This window comes from Lepidothrix coronata, unplaced genomic scaffold, assembly GCF_001604755.1.
Source record: "Lepidothrix coronata isolate B3197 unplaced genomic scaffold, Lepidothrix_coronata-1.0 Scaffold116, whole genome shotgun sequence".
Taxonomy (NCBI): Eukaryota; Metazoa; Chordata; class Aves; order Passeriformes; family Pipridae; genus Lepidothrix; species Lepidothrix coronata.
In genome coordinates, this window is record NW_016690296.1 from 410,098 (window position 1) to 426,265 (window position 16,168).

Consider the following 16,168-nt stretch of genomic DNA (forward strand, 5'->3'; position numbering starts at 1 on the left):
ATTGGAATATATAGAATTATGAAGAAGTAAATTGGTGCAGGACACACCTGCCCCCCGATAGCAATGAAATTATTCTGATTTGCACTAGTATAAGTGAGATCAGAATTTGTCCCACTATTCCTATATGTTACAGTAGATTCTCTTTGAAATGAAGTTGCACAGGTTAACCCAGACAGTAGTGACAACTAAAACGAGCATGAGTTTTTGATGGATTTGCAAAACAATCACCAAATTTTCAGATAAGCACTGTTATCTTACCAAATCTCATTCACACTGTGGAAAGAGGTGAATGCACTTTTTCATCTGTCCTTCAGCACTTACTGGGTCCCTGTAAACATTTAGTTTGTGTTAGTGGCCTACTAGTTTAGGATTGTGCCAAAGTATTCCAGCCAAATAGGTAGAATTCCAGGTCACTTTGTGGCAGACTGAATAGAGTTGCTGTTAATCCTGTCTCTTCCTCTCTCCCGTGTGCATTTAATGCGCTGTGTTGCCGTGCCAGGCCTGTGATTGTGGAGATCCCCCACTTTGCTGCTCTGCGTGGGAAGGAGAGGGAGCTGGTGATCCTGCGCAGCGAGAACGGGGACAGCTGGAAGGAGCATTTCTGTGAATACACCGAGGATGAGCTGAACGAAATCCTCAATGGGATGGATGAAGGTATCCAGGGGGGGACTGGACTTTTTATCCTGCTCCTGCACTGCTGCTCTAACTGGGGGTAACAGCTTTGACCATTTACTTACTTCCCTTGCCTGGCCTGCTGAAGTCATGGGATGAGACATCTGCCATCACGAAATGGGGAAGAGGTGCTACATTTGTGTTTACTGCTGCTCCTTTTCATGGTGTAAAACAAAAAGTTTCCATAGCAAACATCTTTCCAAAACAAGGCAATTATCATACTATTCCTTTCCAAGCAGCCCCACGTGTGGGAGGAAATGTCAGTCACGGGTGCTCTTGGTTTCTGAGAGAACAGAATGGCCTTGGGCTGCCTTGGAGCTGCAAAATTTCTTATTTTTTTAACAAAAAACCCCAAACAAACCCCAAAGTAAACAAGCCACCTCACAGAATTAAAGCCAAACTCATACTTCGATAGTTTTTTGTTTTGAAGTTTCGTTTTCTTCGTGCCGCTTCACGACGTTTTAAATATGTGAAGAAGAAAGGAGCTTGGACAAGTCCCTTGGTGTGTTTGGCTGCTTATTTTGGAGATGTCAGCATATTCTATTGGCTGTCTTAAGCTCCCTACAGTTGATTGGTTAGTCTGTCTGTCTGTCCTTTTTCGGATTTATCCGGTTTAGGTGAACACTGGAGTGTGTTTCCTTTTCGCCCTTGATTTCTAGACTAAAAAACTTTGTGTAAGGTGCATCAAACTGTGAAGAGCTTGACTGCATTTCGAAGGTTCTGTGAAACTCTTGTCTTCTGACCATCTCCTCTTCTGCCCTCAGTACTTGACACTCCAGAGGAGCTGGAGAAGAAGCGGATCTGCCGCATCATCACCCGGGATTTCCCTCAGTACTTCGCGGTGGTGTCCCGGATCAAGCAGGACAGCAACCTCATCGGGCCCGAGGGAGGGGTGCTGAGCAGCACTGTGGTGCCACAAGTGCAGGCAGTCTTCCCAGAAGGGGCTCTAACCAAACGAATCCGCGTTGGCCTCCAGGTACGGTGCAACAATCGCAAGGTTTTTAGCGTAAAATCACCTTCTGTGGAGTTCTGGCCCCCTCAGTTTAGGAAGGGTATTGAGGTGCTGGAGAGTGTCCAAAGAAGGGCAACGAGGCTGGGGAAGGGACTGGAGCACAAGTGGTGTGAGGAGAGGCTGAGAGAGCTGGGGGTGTTGAGGCTGGAGAAGAGGAGGCTCAGGGGAGACCTCATCAGTCTCTACAACCCCCTGAAAGGAGGGGGGAGCCAGGTGGGGGTTGGTCTCTTCTCCCAGGAACCAGCAGTAGGACAAGAGGGCACAGTCTGGAGCTGTGCCAGAGGAGGTTCAGCTTGGACATAAGGAAGAACTTCTTTACGGAGTAATCAGACACTGAAATGAGCTGCCGAGGAAGTTGGTGGACTCACTGTCCCTGGAGGTTTTTAAGAAGAGACTGGATGTGGCATCAGTGCCATGGTCTGGGTGACAAGGTGGTGTTGGGTGATAGGTTGGACTTGATGGTCTCACAGGTCTTTTCCAACCTAATTGCTTCTGTGGTTCTCTGAATGGAGAGCAGCAGTTCAGCTTATTGTGTTGTATCTTGTCTACAATGCTTCTAGTAAACATAATAATAATAATAAAAAAATCCATGCAAAAGTCAAAGCAAGTAGTAAAGCTTTGGGTTTTCCAGTCAATTCAGATTCCTGTCTGTTAACTGTCCATGTAATCCTGGGAAAAGTACCTAATTTTGCTGATGATTATGATATAGTAATAATAATATTATATACTGATAATGATACACTAGATCATAGAACAGTTTCTTAAATATTTCTTATGAAAAGCAGCAGAAAAGTAAAAAGTGCTGCAATAATTAAGTCAAATGTATAAATTCTCAGCATGAAGGGAACCAGCCTAACAATTCACTCCTGAAAGAAAGGGAAGTCTTTTCCTCTTTCTCCATCTTGTCCTGCTGCTTGCATCCCCAACTTACCTTGGCCAGGAGACTGTGCTTGTTGGGATTGGCTGAATAGCACATTTTAAAACAGCTCAGAGCTTGTTGTAAGGGAAAAAAAAGTATACGATACGCAGACCCAGTTCTTTACAAACTCACTACACTGTTTTCAAGTAACCATTCTGTTATTTTTCCCGTTGCTCTGGCAAGGCTCAACCTATGCACACTGAACTTACGAAGAAGATTTTAGGCAACAAGGCCACCTTCAGCCCCATCGTCACGCTGGAGCCCAGGAGGAGGAAGTTCCACAAACCCATCACGATGACGATTCCCGTCCCCAAGGCCTCCAGCGATGGGATCATGAACGGGTACGGAGGCGACACGCCCACTCTGAGGTTACTATGCAGCATAACAGGTAGGATGCCAGTGCTGGAGCTTTCCATGTGCATCTTGAATCTGTCACTCCTCGTGGGCTGAAAATGTTTTAAGCTGATTACACACAGGGGAAGCTCGGAGAAAACCTGGCTGGGATGAGAAGCTGTGAAAATAAACTACTTTGCAAACAATTATTTTTAAGCAGAAATAACATTTGTTGTTTGGACTAACAAGAGATGTGTAATATAATCATAGACTCGAGGTTTGGGGGGTTTTTTTGCATTTTCCTTACAGTTTGTGTCTTGAAAACCAACATACCTCTGCCTGGCAGAGTAAGTGTGGTTCAGACTTAATGTTGCACTACACTTAAGTGAAAAATAATGGAGTTAAACACTTAGTGCTTGCTCCAAAGTGACCAGTGCCTCATTCAGTCTCCCTTAAGAGGCAGAAATGAACTGCATGCATTTAATTTAATAAATTAATTTAATCATGTTTACTTTAACTCCTCCAATCCTACCAGCATTGGTGGAATAATATGGAGGAGAAGGCATGTCTGGGATTATTACTGATTTCATAGCAATTAAAAACTCAGAAGAATTGAAAATGTTTCTTAGAAGCAAAAGAGTTGCAGACTTGCTTGGTTTTAATTTTTTGTTTTAAAATCTCTCTCCCTTCAGGAGGAACCACCCCTGCCCAATGGGAAGACATCACCGGGACAACACCACTGACATTTGTTAATGAATGTGTTTCCTTCACAACAAATGTGTCTGCCAGGTACCTACACAATCAAACATGAGTTTTACAGTGATACTTTCAAGTGCATGTCTTTTTTCCCCAACAAATATTTCCTTTAAACTACTTTAGTTTATATAGTAGAAGGAACAGAGATACTTATTATTATACAAATTTACATGGAAATAGAAATCCTTTGTTTGGGTACCTTATTGTACATCTTAGAAAAGATATTACATCCAGAATATCCAAAAACTGAGGAGTCATGCAGAAATACCTGTATGTGTACAAAACTGGGGTCTAGAAGCATCTCTTCCAACCATTTGTTCCTGGGACAAGGTTCAACTGCTCTCTTCCTGAAAACAGAATTTCGTATTAAAATAATAATAATAATACACATATATATATGTATGTATTTTAGTTTGTACACTGGCCATGATTTATATCACAGAAATGCACGGAAATCTCCTTCCCTGTAACAGGAGATGCAATCCATGGTCTGGAAAGTGTTCCATTTAGGGAGTGTGGTCTAGCAAACAAAAACCTTGGATAACTTGCCCATGAAATTCAGTGAATTCAGTGCCAACCTTGAGTGTCCAGGGCAGTTATTACTATTAGATTAGATTTGTTATATGGTGAAATAAGGTATTGAGTGTTAAAATGAGATCAGCTCTTGCAATCCAACCCCCAGTTTAACGTTAGGTAAAATCAAGTTTTATTTTTTTATACTTTCTCAGTTCAGAAAGGGCTTTTTTTCCCCGTTAAGCTGGATGCTTTGCTGATGTACATTCCTTTTTGGTTCAGGTCAACATTTTGCTGTAACAGCAGTGGCCACAAGAGGGAGATCTTACAGTGTGTTTAACTCTCACTTTGTGTAAAGGGTGAAATTAAAGCTGAATTAAAGGTTAATTTAAGAACCATATGTGGAAACTAGATGCAGAGTGTGAGAGGTCCAAGTCCCTGAAACTGTGAAGTCCCCAGCAAGGCTACATGTGAAATACAGCCAGAATGAGGGTGACAGTTTATGAATCTACAGCCCATATTTATAGTGGATCTTTCCTAATCCTGATGATGACATGAAAATTGATTACTGTTGTTAATGTTCTGTGATATAGGCAGGGTCCCATGTAGAGATTTTAAGGGGTTCTACCTTTTCTTTGTAAATGAAATGAATGTTCAACTGACTCCTTTCACTCAAACGTGACTTTAAGTGCTGGTAAAGTTAGAAAATGGGATTTTTCATGGATTTGGAGTCAGGGAAATAATTACTTTATTTGCCAAAGGACAAGCTAACCTTATTTTTTTTCAGTTGTGCCCTGGTCTAAAAGTGCTGCTGTCCTTTTGCCTTGCCAAGAATGGGCTGATTTCTAACTGTTTGCTATTCACAGTAATTTTTTCTGTCTAGCTAAATCATTAATGATGGACAAGAATTTTCCCATTCACAAGACTAACATTGTCCAAAATGAGCTTGGGAAAGAGATACATTTGTCATGTGAATCACACTGCAGACTTGGAGGCCTGGCTGTTGTTTTCCATTTCCTGAGCTGCAGCTTTTTAAAAAAACTGTCTCTGTTTGGGCTTTTTAGCCCCTGGTGTATGACAGCAAATTGTTGAGGCATCTGGTGGTTTCTCAGAGGATGTAACCTCTCCAGTTTGAGTCCAGCACAGCATAGTTCTCCCACACAGGAAAAGGAAAGTATCAGTGTGCAGATCCTTTCTGTGCCACACATGCTTTCTCTCCTTCAAATGTCATCAGCTTGTTTTTTTTTGACCGATGTGTTTGTTAAATGTTCTAAAGAGCAGCACAGCACAAAATTCACTGTTATTCAGCTGCAGATGAGTAAGCCCAGGGCAGTCACGCTGAGAAGGTGTGCTTTGGGGTTGTAATGCCATGTAATCCACAGTAAGGAATAAGCCCCCTGTAGATTAGATCAGCTTTTGAGCTGTCTTTGACCTCTCCCAACTTCCGTCTCCATCCTACGGGTATGAAACTCGAGCGTGATTTCCACCCACACAGTGGATTTTATGTAGAAGAAATGTCATCGACTCCGCAGAGAAACCAAAGTGATGGCTGGGAAAGCAGGCAGCACATGTTACTCCCTGGAAAATACTTGGTGATTAAATTCACATGAGAATAATTTCTGACATTGCACGCAGGACGAGATCATTTACATTGAGTTAGAGACCTCCAGGTTTTGATATTGTGTATAAGGAATGTGCTGTTATCCTTTAAGTTAGATGGGGGACAAAAAACAAGCGTAACAATTCTTTTTTTGTGACTTGTTATCTACAATTTCTGGTCTTACCGTGTAATGCTGCCAGGCTGGGGAAACATGTAATTTCCTTTCTTAAATCTTTCTGTGGTGATGACCCAACTCTTCATTTTCCTTTACAGATTTTGGTTGATAGACTGTCGACAGACACAAGAATCTGTTACTTTTGCTTCCCAAGTGTACAGAGAGATTATCTGTGTCCCCTACATGGCCAAATTTGTGGTGTTTGCCAAATCCCACGATCCCATCGAAGCGCGGTTAAGGTGTTTCTGCATGACGGACGACAAGGTGGATAAAACTCTAGAACAGCAGGAAAATTTTGCTGAAGTTGCCAGAAGCAGGGATGTAGAGGTACTGTACAGGACTCTTTTCCTCTGTTTTATAGTGCCTGCTTTTAAAGTAATATTTTCTGCCTTCTATCTGCTACGAGTACTGCAAAATAACCGCCAACAACTACTGTCGTGAGGCAGTGTCAACTGTAGTGATAAGATGGATACTTGGACTTTAGTCAGATATAAGGGGAAAGTAGTGATGAAACACTATTCCCAATGGGAAGCTGCTGAACTCTTAGCTGAAGTTTAGCCCACAGGGCTAAAGGGGGATAGTCAGAGCCAAAAAGCAAATGTAAATCCCAATTTCCAGTAACTCCTAAATCCGTATCACTAACCAAAAAGGCAGTTTGACAGTAGTCATGTTTTGTCAGCACCTTTACGTACCAAGAAGTTGAAGCAGCAAGTTTGATTAATATTCTGCTTTACAAAAATAAAATGAAATCTGCTGCTGAACAGGCAAAAGCTTTCCAGGAAATTGCCTGCTGAATGCAGTTTTTCTGGCTTTGTCAGCTTCCTCAGAAGGGATAACAGATTGGAAGTGCTTTAACTTACAGGCATGGCACATTCCTCTGCTTAGTTCAGCCTCTTTTCTTTGAGAATCCCATGTTTAAAAAATCTGTCCTCGCTGTTCCTGAAGCTCTGACAGGCATTTCTTGTGCAGAGCAGGTAGATAAAATAAGGGTTATCAGACTGCAAGGCTAAATTGCTGGGAAGTAAGGATGAGACATGAATGTATTGTCAGGCTGAGGGGAACATCTCCCAGACTGCTAATCTGATATTTAAACATGGGAGGGGGCATAACAGCACAATCTGAAGATGTAACAGTACCATTATATAGAGATTTAAGATAGGTATTTACCTGAGGCCTGACTTTGAAAAGCTCTAGGCCTTTAAAAATCCACCTGAAATAAATAGAAATCTACTGAGAAACACTGCCTTTGACTTTTGATTTGATTGCTGAAGGAAATACTTCTCTGCCTGTGATTTCTTCTGTAAGAAGAAATCCTACCCACCTAATCACTGTGATTAATTGCTGCTTTGCTGCTTTTTCCCTTTCCAACAGGTATTAGAAGGAAAACCCATCTACGTTGACTGCTTTGGCAATTTGGTGCCTCTCACAAAGAGTGGGCAACATCATATATTCAGCTTTTTTGCCTTCAAAGAGAATAGACTTCCTCTATTTGTTAAGGTAATGTTAATGACTCCTTTTTTTGGATATTTCAAGTTATTGTTTCACCACATTTTTTGCGAACAAAGGAAAAAAAAAATCAATTTAGCTAAATTCCCAGCTGTAACCCGATTTTGTCCCTGAACTATTCCATTTAAAAAGATGTATTTTTGCTCTGGCAGGTGCGAGATACCACTCAAGAACCCTGTGGACGATTATCTTTCATGAAGGAGCCAAAATCTACAAGGGGCCTCGTTCACCAAGCCATATGTAATTTAAACATCACTTTACCCATTTACACAAAGGTACTGTGAAATTACACTGATCTCTAGTCATCAGCATTATAATACAAACAAGAAAGGAGGAGGAGGAGGGCAAAACACAGTTCAAGTTTCGTGGTCAGGGATTTTAAAGAGGAATAAAGTATAATCCTTATTATAGTGTTTTTGTGTGCTTTTAAAACAGCACATCTCAACATATTTTAACTTTCAATGGGTAATGTTCTTAACTATTTTAAGTATTTATTCATGCTAATTTATAGAGAAAAAGCATGTATATATTTACAGTTTTGGTACAAATAAGGATCACTAGAAGTCTCACACCCAGAAGCAACTTTTCTGTTTGTATTTTGCTCAGTTCTGTAGCCCTTTGTGTTTTAAACTGACAGTTCAGTTTTGCTGCTTTTTGACATAAGAAATCAATTGCAGAAACTTTCTGCATTTTCGTCTTTTCTGTTAAATGTTGTCAGAAGTTACTTTTTCCTACTCTCTCCTAAAAAAGTTACATTTTGCCTGCTGTTTTCCCCTTCTCTTTTCACATGGCAATTTGGAACTGAAAGGAATCAGATTCAGATCAAGAACCAGAAGAGGTAATGTTGCTAAATCAGCATGTTCATGCCTACTCACACCACTCAAACACAACTAGCAGACACAACTTGGAAGATTAAATCTGTAGTAAAACAGGCACATTCATCCTTAGCTCAGTGCTACAAACACAAAAAGCAGGAGTGCAATTCAAGGCTCTTGTGCAGGCTCACTTTTACAATGTACAGAGTTTAACTTGCCCTGTGTCAAAATTAGAAATCTTCTGCGTTTATAACATCCAGCACAAAGTCAGTGTTAACTCAGAAGTCACAAGTAAGTTTACCTGGAGTATAAGGTTTAGAATTGTCATCTTCAGCATAAACTAAATGGCACCAATTCCCCTCTGTGCTCCCAGCCCTGTTCTGGCAGTTGTGGATGTTCCTTAAGGGCTGAATGGGTAACATTAGAAAAGCATCCCCACATTTTGATGGTATTCAGCTGTTGGAAAGAAGAGGGAGAATAGGCAGCCAGCTCCCCATAGCGGATGGACATCTTTTCCATGGATGCAGAACAGAGTTCAGCAGTTCCGTGGCATGGATTGCAGTTTCCTATTATCATTATAGAGTTATTTACCACTCCTGTGGTAAATATGACTTCTATTTGTGTGTAAGAAACTAAAGCACAAAAAGAGAAGCCCGTTGGTGGCTAAAACCGCCTCCCATTTTAAATTATTATTGGTTGACTTTATTATTTTTTATGTTAATAATATTTATTAGTATGCTGACATAATGCTGATCTGGAAGAACATAAAGTAAGGGGAATTAAAGGATCCTAGGTTACCATGTAGGGTGACCTGTGCCTCAGAGGAATTCAGACTATTACGGATCCACAACACACACTGCTGAGTGTAAAATTTAATTTTGTGAGCCTAAGCATTGCAAGGCATGTACAGACATGCACGTGTGGCCAGTGATTTACTTCTGTTTGTTGTCAGTTTATGGAAAAGGAGTGATTTACTCACATCATAACTGAGCCAGTATATTGCATTTATCTTTACCAAGAATATTTTCAAACAACTACAACGTTTTCAACACTCACAAAAAAACTTGGGGGCCTTAACACACATGATATCTTGTACTTGCAGTACTGCACAGCTGATTTCCATTCCCCACGATCATCCTACCCCCACCACGAGTTTGTACAGCAAACTGAATGTTTAATACTGCTTCTAAATTTGGGTACTTTTGCATGGCCAAATTTACCCGCCATGTGCTTGTGTGGACAAATGCTGGCAGTACTGAAATAAACTCAAATCACAAGGCAACCTCAAAAATTTGCCTCTTGAATTTTCGTAATCTGACAATGCATTTTGTTTCATGTGTTTTTTTTGGCAAGGTTTATATTTCCTTTCATTAAGGAAATTAAGCCATGCTTTTGCTGTTACTGTAAATACATTCTTGGTTCCATGTAAGTCCGTGAATCTGTGTGTCTCCATACATCTAGTGGATTTAACTTCACTTCCATGTATAATTTGATTTGAACTTCTAAATTTCCCCCTTTTTTCCCCTTCCAGGTTGACATGACGTCAGAAAAAAGTAAGATTTTCTTTTTTTGACTTGAAAGTGTTATAATGCAGTTCGTATGAAAGATGGTTAAGAGTAAACATAAGCATCAAAGAGAGCTAAGTTTTTAACTGCTATTGCTAATAACATCAATACTTTAATAGAAAACAATTTAATATCAAAGCAGCTATTCAATTAAATACATTTTAACATATAAATTAACAATTTAAAACCGTTCATCTAAGCATTTACTTTCCTTTGACATCCCTAGTGATCCCGCTATTGCTATTTTGCTTGTATGGATGCTCATCCCTCCATTTTTTTTGTTTTCTCCGCTTGTCGACACCCATCCTTGCCTCGTACTTGAGACAGACGACAGTATCACTTTTAATGAAAACTTAGTGAAGGCTCCCGTGTATTCCATGTATCTCCTGGAATACAAGCGTGCCAAAAAGCGATACTGTCCAAAGTAAGCAGGCTGTTTAACCCTCCCCGCCCTCCCTGCCCTGTACTGTGGTGAAATATGGCTGGAAGTATGACATTAAAGCTTGGCACAGCGCGTGTACCCCTTGTACCTCCGGAATCAGGCTGTTACTGTTAGAAACTGAGGGCGAGGCGGTCACTGAGGTCTCCTTGGGAGAAGATGCAAATCAAACAAATACCTACACGGACTAAAGAGAGTCTCTAACGAGAGCTGCTTCCAATTGAGCCATTTCTTGGATCTGTTCAGGGAAAGAATGACATCTGTTTTGTTTCCAGTTAAAGTGCCACATCTTGCATTGTTCTACTGCTGCTTCCTCACCACCAGCTCCCCAGGCCACAGAGAAGCCCTTTATTTCCCACAGAAGCTGCTTTGCTTCCAGCTAATTAACTTGCTTCTTTGGCCAGTGGGACAGTCATGCATTTGATATTTATGAGAATGTATATTACAAGTCTGTGAAGCTACTGACCAGCATTTCAGTGTGTGCTGGACAGTTCACACCAAAACAGTGGCACAAAAAGGCCACATTTTCAGCACCGTAATGCCCCTCATTGACCTGCTTGTAATTAATGTACACCACAGACTTTTAGCATTTGCTATACCCAGGAGAACAGTGTAGCAAAACAGCTGTTTTTTACAGATAAATACAGCTACTTATGTATTGTTTAAGTTCTCCTTATTTGCATTAGCGCTTTGGCTTTAAGTCTGGAGTGCCGAAATGTGCAGTTCCATGTGACGTGCTACCTTTAAAGGGAAGAAATGTCCAGTTGTAATTCCTAAGCATTGTGTTCTGTTTGTGACTTGCTTCAGTCCTCCACCGTTTCATTTTGTTCAATATCCGTTTCCTACGAGTCCTTGCTGAAAGAAACATTCCCAGCAGGTAGCTGTGGCATAATGGGAATTCGCTGCAGCCAGCTTCCTGTATCTTGATTGCCAGATTAGACAAATATTTCACCACAGTATGTTTTACAGGATTCTCATGTACCTTTAATTTTTATATGATTAATTTTTAGAGCTCTTCTTTTTTAACCGAAGCTACAACATCCCCAGCAGCATTTGCAACACCTTTGCTTTGCATGGAAATAACTTGCCTTACATGAATTGTACGTATGTGTCTAGTGTGACTGTCTCTGATTTTGGGTTGCCATACATTACATTTTTTAAAACTCTGAAATCACTTCTAAGTTGATTCACAGTTTTTTCCTATTCTCTCTCCTTTTCTTCTCTGTCTTCTCTTTCCTCAGTCAGTTCATTAGTTGTCAATGAGGATGTTCCAAGGAAAGGACCATGCCTCTTAAAACAAAAGACTGTTTGTTTCATTGTGTAGGTGTGAAATCCCCTTAGATGAAATGCCGGTTTGCAGCTGATTCAGATCTCTACGTATTTGGTCATATTTTAGATTACTGTAGAATTACTTTTCACCTTTTATTTTGGTCATTAAGAAAAACAAAACCGTTAACCCGATGTTACTCTGACAGTTTGCTAACACTGGCTTTCTCTTAGAGGAAATCGACTTTCAATCAGTTCTAATGCTTTCCCCCTTTTTTCTTGTTTTTTCTTTTTATTTGAACATTGATCTGTAACATCTGAACAATCTTGAGATGCCTCTCTTTGTGTAACTTCACTGTGTTTCTTCTGGTTTTGGTTTGAAATTTCGTTGTTGTTGTTTTGGTTTCTTTTTAGTGGTGTCCTGATTTGGTTTGTTCCAGCTTTGATACTGTATGTGTGGTTGTGCTCTAGCGATAAAGTGAAGCAAGTTATTTCCTGCCATTTTCCTTTTCAGTTGTTTTTTTTTTTCCTCCCCCGTTAGCTTTGCTTTGCTCTTGTACCCTCAGATCTTGTGGATCCATCATTCCCGGCCCATTTTGTTGACTTTCCCACCACTGCAACCAAAGACTGTCATTTTCAGTCCTGATTACATTTTCCAATCTCTATTTTTGATTTCCACTTTACTTTCAATGTTTTTCATTCGCATCAAAGATGACGAGACAGAGTCTACAGAAACATCTATCCTGAAAAGCCATCTGGTTAATGAAGTCCCTGTACTAGCCAGTCCAGACCTGTTGTCTGAAGTTTCTGAGATGAAACAAGATTTGATCAAAATGACTGCCATCCTGACAACTGACCCTTCTGATAAATCAGGCTCCATTAAAGTGAAAGATCTTGGAAAACCTGCTGAGGAAGAGCCAGGAGAGCCTTTTGAAATAGTTGAAAGAGTGAAAGAGGACTTAGAAAAAGTAAATGAAATTCTGAGAGGGGGATCCTATACCAGAGAAGAACATGTTTTGCAGAAGTCCCTTTCCAAACAAGAGCCTGTAGAAGAAGAATGGATCATTGTCAGCGATGAGGAAATCGAAGAGGCCAGAAGAAATGCTCCCTCAGAAGTCACGGAGCCAGCCGGTGTAGATGTCAGGGTAGACAAAGGGACAGCAAAAAAGGGGAAACCAGGCACGGCAGGAAAGGTAGAGGATTTAAAAACACGCGTTTCTCTTCCTGAGGTACAGCCACGAGCCTTGCAAGAGGGCTTAGTAGAAGAGAAGGTTGAAGCTGTAGTAATAAGCAGGGATTCTGAAAAAGGAGGAAAAGAGTCTCCAAAAACTGGAAAGGAGCAACAGAAAGCGACCTCAGAAGTTAAAAAGCCTGTCAGGACAAAACTAAAAGAGAAGCCAAAGCAAAAGGAAGGCAAGGTGCAGAGCAGCGGAGAAAAGTTGAGACTACCAAAGCTCACTGCAGATGAGTCGCAGGGCGGGGAACCCGGCCTAAAGGTGACAGCTGCTCCGGAGGCTAAAGCCGTGTCCCCTGTTATAGAGGACACTCCCATTGGCTCCATAAAAGATAAAGTGAAAGCTCTTCAGAAACGAGTGGAAGACGAGCAAAAAGTCCGGTCCAAACTACCTGTCAGAGTACAAGCAAAAGAAAGCCCTGCCGAGAAAGCACCTAAGAAACCAGCACAAGTCAAGAAACCGGTGGCACACAAAGCCCAACCGCCCATCTCGCCTTCTTCTAAGACTGAGAGACTTGAAGAGACCATGTCAGTTCGTGAGCTGATGAAAGCCTTCCAGTCAGGGCAAGACCCATCCAAGAACATATCTGGCCTGTTTGAGCACAAGTCTGTCAAACAGAAGCAACAGGCCCCCGAGAAAGAAACAACCCGCAGGAAAACAACTCCTTCGCAGAGCGAAACGAGGCGAGTCACGAGCCTCAAGACAGACAAACAGAAGGACAAGCCGAGCCCGGTGTCAAAAGCAGAGAAAGAACCGCAACCCAAAAAAGGCAAAACGCAAATATCTACCACCGAAACCACCAAGAAAGCTGGTGGTAAAGACCAGGCGAAAGAGCAGAGCAGCAGGAAGCCAGTGGAACCTCTCCCTCCTGTAGCAGTTGATGCAAGTACGAAGGAAATGGCATCTGGGAAGGGCAGGCCTTCTGATGACCAAGGAGATCCTGATTTCCAGATCAGCCCTGACAGGAAAACCTCAACAGACTTTTCTGACGTCATTAAAGAAGAACTGGAGGATAATGACAAATACCAACAGTTCCGACACCTCTCGGTGACAGAGGAGGGAGAACTTAACTTGGAGCAAGTACTGACCAGTCCTTTTGGTGTTGCTTTTCCAACAGAGGATGGGAAAGATGGATTCCTTCCCGCTCTTTCTCTGCAAAGTGGTGCTTTTGATGGGAGCTCAGAGAGCCTTAAACACGAAGGTGTGGCTGACTCTCCAGGCAGTCTACTTGACGGAACCCCTCAGATCAGCTCTGAGGAAAGTTACAAGCATGAGGGTCTTGCAGAGACTCCAGAAACGAGCCCAGAAAGCCTTTCATTCTCACCAAAGAAAACCGATGGGCCAACTGAGGAAGCTAAAGGATCGGCTAGAGCACACACAACAGCTGAAACATGCTCTCCGAAGGAAGTCTCCTCAAAGGAAGATGAAAAAGGTATTACTGAGAGACAGCTAGATGCTGTTACTGAGACTAGTAAGTCTCATTCTGACCATGTATCAGAAGAGCGTGTACCTACAGCCTCTGAAGAAGAGGCTGATAAACTTAAAGAAAGTAGCTCAGCTTCCATTATGAAAGATATTAGCAGGGATAAAGAATCCAGAACCACTGCACATTTCACTAAGTCTTCTGAAACACATGACACTGCTTTAGAGAAAGAAAAAGATATAACCTGTGAACGCCGCGTTGCAGTTAGAAGTCCCCAGAAATTGGAACTTTCACTTGCTAGCCATGATAGTGAAGGCTTTAGCCCAGTTGCAGATGACTCTTTGACTATAAGTCATAAAGACTCCCTGGAAGCAAGCCCAGTGCTAGAAGATAACTCATCACACAAAACACCCGACTCTTTGGAGCCCAGTCCTATGAAAGAGTCTCCCTGCCGTGATTCCCTTGAAAGCAGCCCTGTAGAACCAACAGTGAAGGCTTGTATTTTGGGGCAGGGTCCTCTGCAGCCTGTTCTTAGCAAAGGAGAAGGCTGCCCAGAGCTGGCATCGGTGCGTTCCAGGATTCTCCGTGACCCCGAGGGAAGTGCCGATGATGACAGTCTAGAGCAAACATCCCTCATGGAGAGTTCGGGGAAAAGTCCCGTTTCACCCGAGACTCCCAGTTCAGAAGAAATTAGCTACGAAATCACACCTAAAACGGCAGACTTGCAGTCACTGTCAAACATACCAAAGTCGGCCACGATCCCTGAAGTCAACGAAGAGCCAGAGGATGACTCGGAAAGCGAACCGAAGAAGAGATTCACCCCTGAAGAGGAGATGTTTAAAATGGTGACCAAAATCAAAATGTTTGATGAATTGGAACAAGAAGCAAAGCAGAAGAGAGGTTACAAAAAGAATCGTAAGCAAGATGAATCTTGTGTAGTTGCCAGCTCAGAAGCTCCATGTGAAACGGAAACAGCAGAGCCAACGGCTGTAGTAGAAAAAGATGTACCTACAGTAGTTACACCTGCAGCTGAATCTAGGAAAAGCTCTTCCTCTTCGGAAAGCGAGCCAGAATTAACCCAGCTCAAAAAAGAAGCCGACTCAGGCCTCTTAATGGAGCCTGTGATCCGAGTGCAACCACCCTCGCCTTTACTGTCCAGTATGGACTCCAGCTCCAGCCCCGACGAAGCAGGTTTCCAACCCATTGATTCCCAGCAATGCTCTGTCGGGATAGGTGCAGTTAAAACAGAAGGCAAAGGTGACAAAGAGGAACCGCTTATCCTTGGGCGCAGCTGTGAGGTTTCCACGGGAGAATCAGGCACTTGTCATTCTGATGGTTGTGCTGAATCTAAATGTTGTGGCAGTACAGGTGACTGTGAGACAGTCACACGACCTGGGGGTGCTCTCTGTCACTCCGTTGGTGACAGTCCTCAGAAAGAAGTTCACGCTGAGTCTTCGTTAACACTTGAGCAATACGAGGCTACCGAAAAGGATGTCAAACCCGCAGCAGCATTACACAGAGATCTCATTTCTACAGGAGCTGTGTCAGAGAGGGCAGGGGCCCTTTCTTGTGGGCATGGTACCACCCAGTACTCTGTACCACGAGATGGCAAACTGGCTGAAGATGATACCACTGACCATTCTGCTTTGGGAAGGGATTTGGGAAAAGCAGATAAAGGTTTCGAAACATCTCAAAGAGATAGTCCTACTGAGGAACCATTACCAGAGTATTCATCCCTTACCACTGAAACAGTGGAACTTGACAGTTGTGTAGCAGATGCCACTGACAGTAGTGCTCCATATATAGTGAGCCCTTATGAAAACGTGTCTTCTGGACATTTCTTTATTGACTCTGAAAGTGAGGTAGGATCTGGTAGAACTCTGCACTCTAGGGAAGCCTATTCTGTTGCAGAAGGGAAAGATCAGACAGGTGAAGCTTT

At 42.2% G+C, this 16,168-nt stretch overlaps 1 protein-coding gene across 4 annotated transcripts in view; it reads left to right on the top strand.

Annotated features, from left to right (window-relative positions):
* The window catches only part of ANK2 (ankyrin 2, neuronal), a 193,086-nt gene that overhangs the window by 150,906 nt on the left and 26,012 nt on the right, over window positions 1-16,168 (top strand). For 3 of the 4 annotated variants that reach the window (XM_017825067.1, XM_017825068.1, XM_017825069.1), the window contains 10 exons: window positions 500-654; window positions 1,437-1,648; window positions 2,787-2,991; window positions 3,629-3,725; window positions 6,079-6,307; window positions 7,352-7,477; window positions 7,639-7,761; window positions 8,295-8,324; window positions 9,833-9,854; window positions 12,283-14,238. In XM_017825067.1, the coding sequence (XP_017680556.1) occupies window positions 500-654; window positions 1,437-1,648; window positions 2,787-2,991; window positions 3,629-3,725; window positions 6,079-6,307; window positions 7,352-7,477; window positions 7,639-7,761; window positions 8,295-8,324; window positions 9,833-9,854; window positions 12,283-14,238 (3,155 nt within the window). The remainder of the gene's footprint in view (window positions 1-499; window positions 655-1,436; window positions 1,649-2,786; window positions 2,992-3,628; window positions 3,726-6,078; window positions 6,308-7,351; window positions 7,478-7,638; window positions 7,762-8,294; window positions 8,325-9,832; window positions 9,855-12,282; window positions 14,239-16,168) is intronic. The other variant, XM_017825070.1, reaches the window with a different exon arrangement.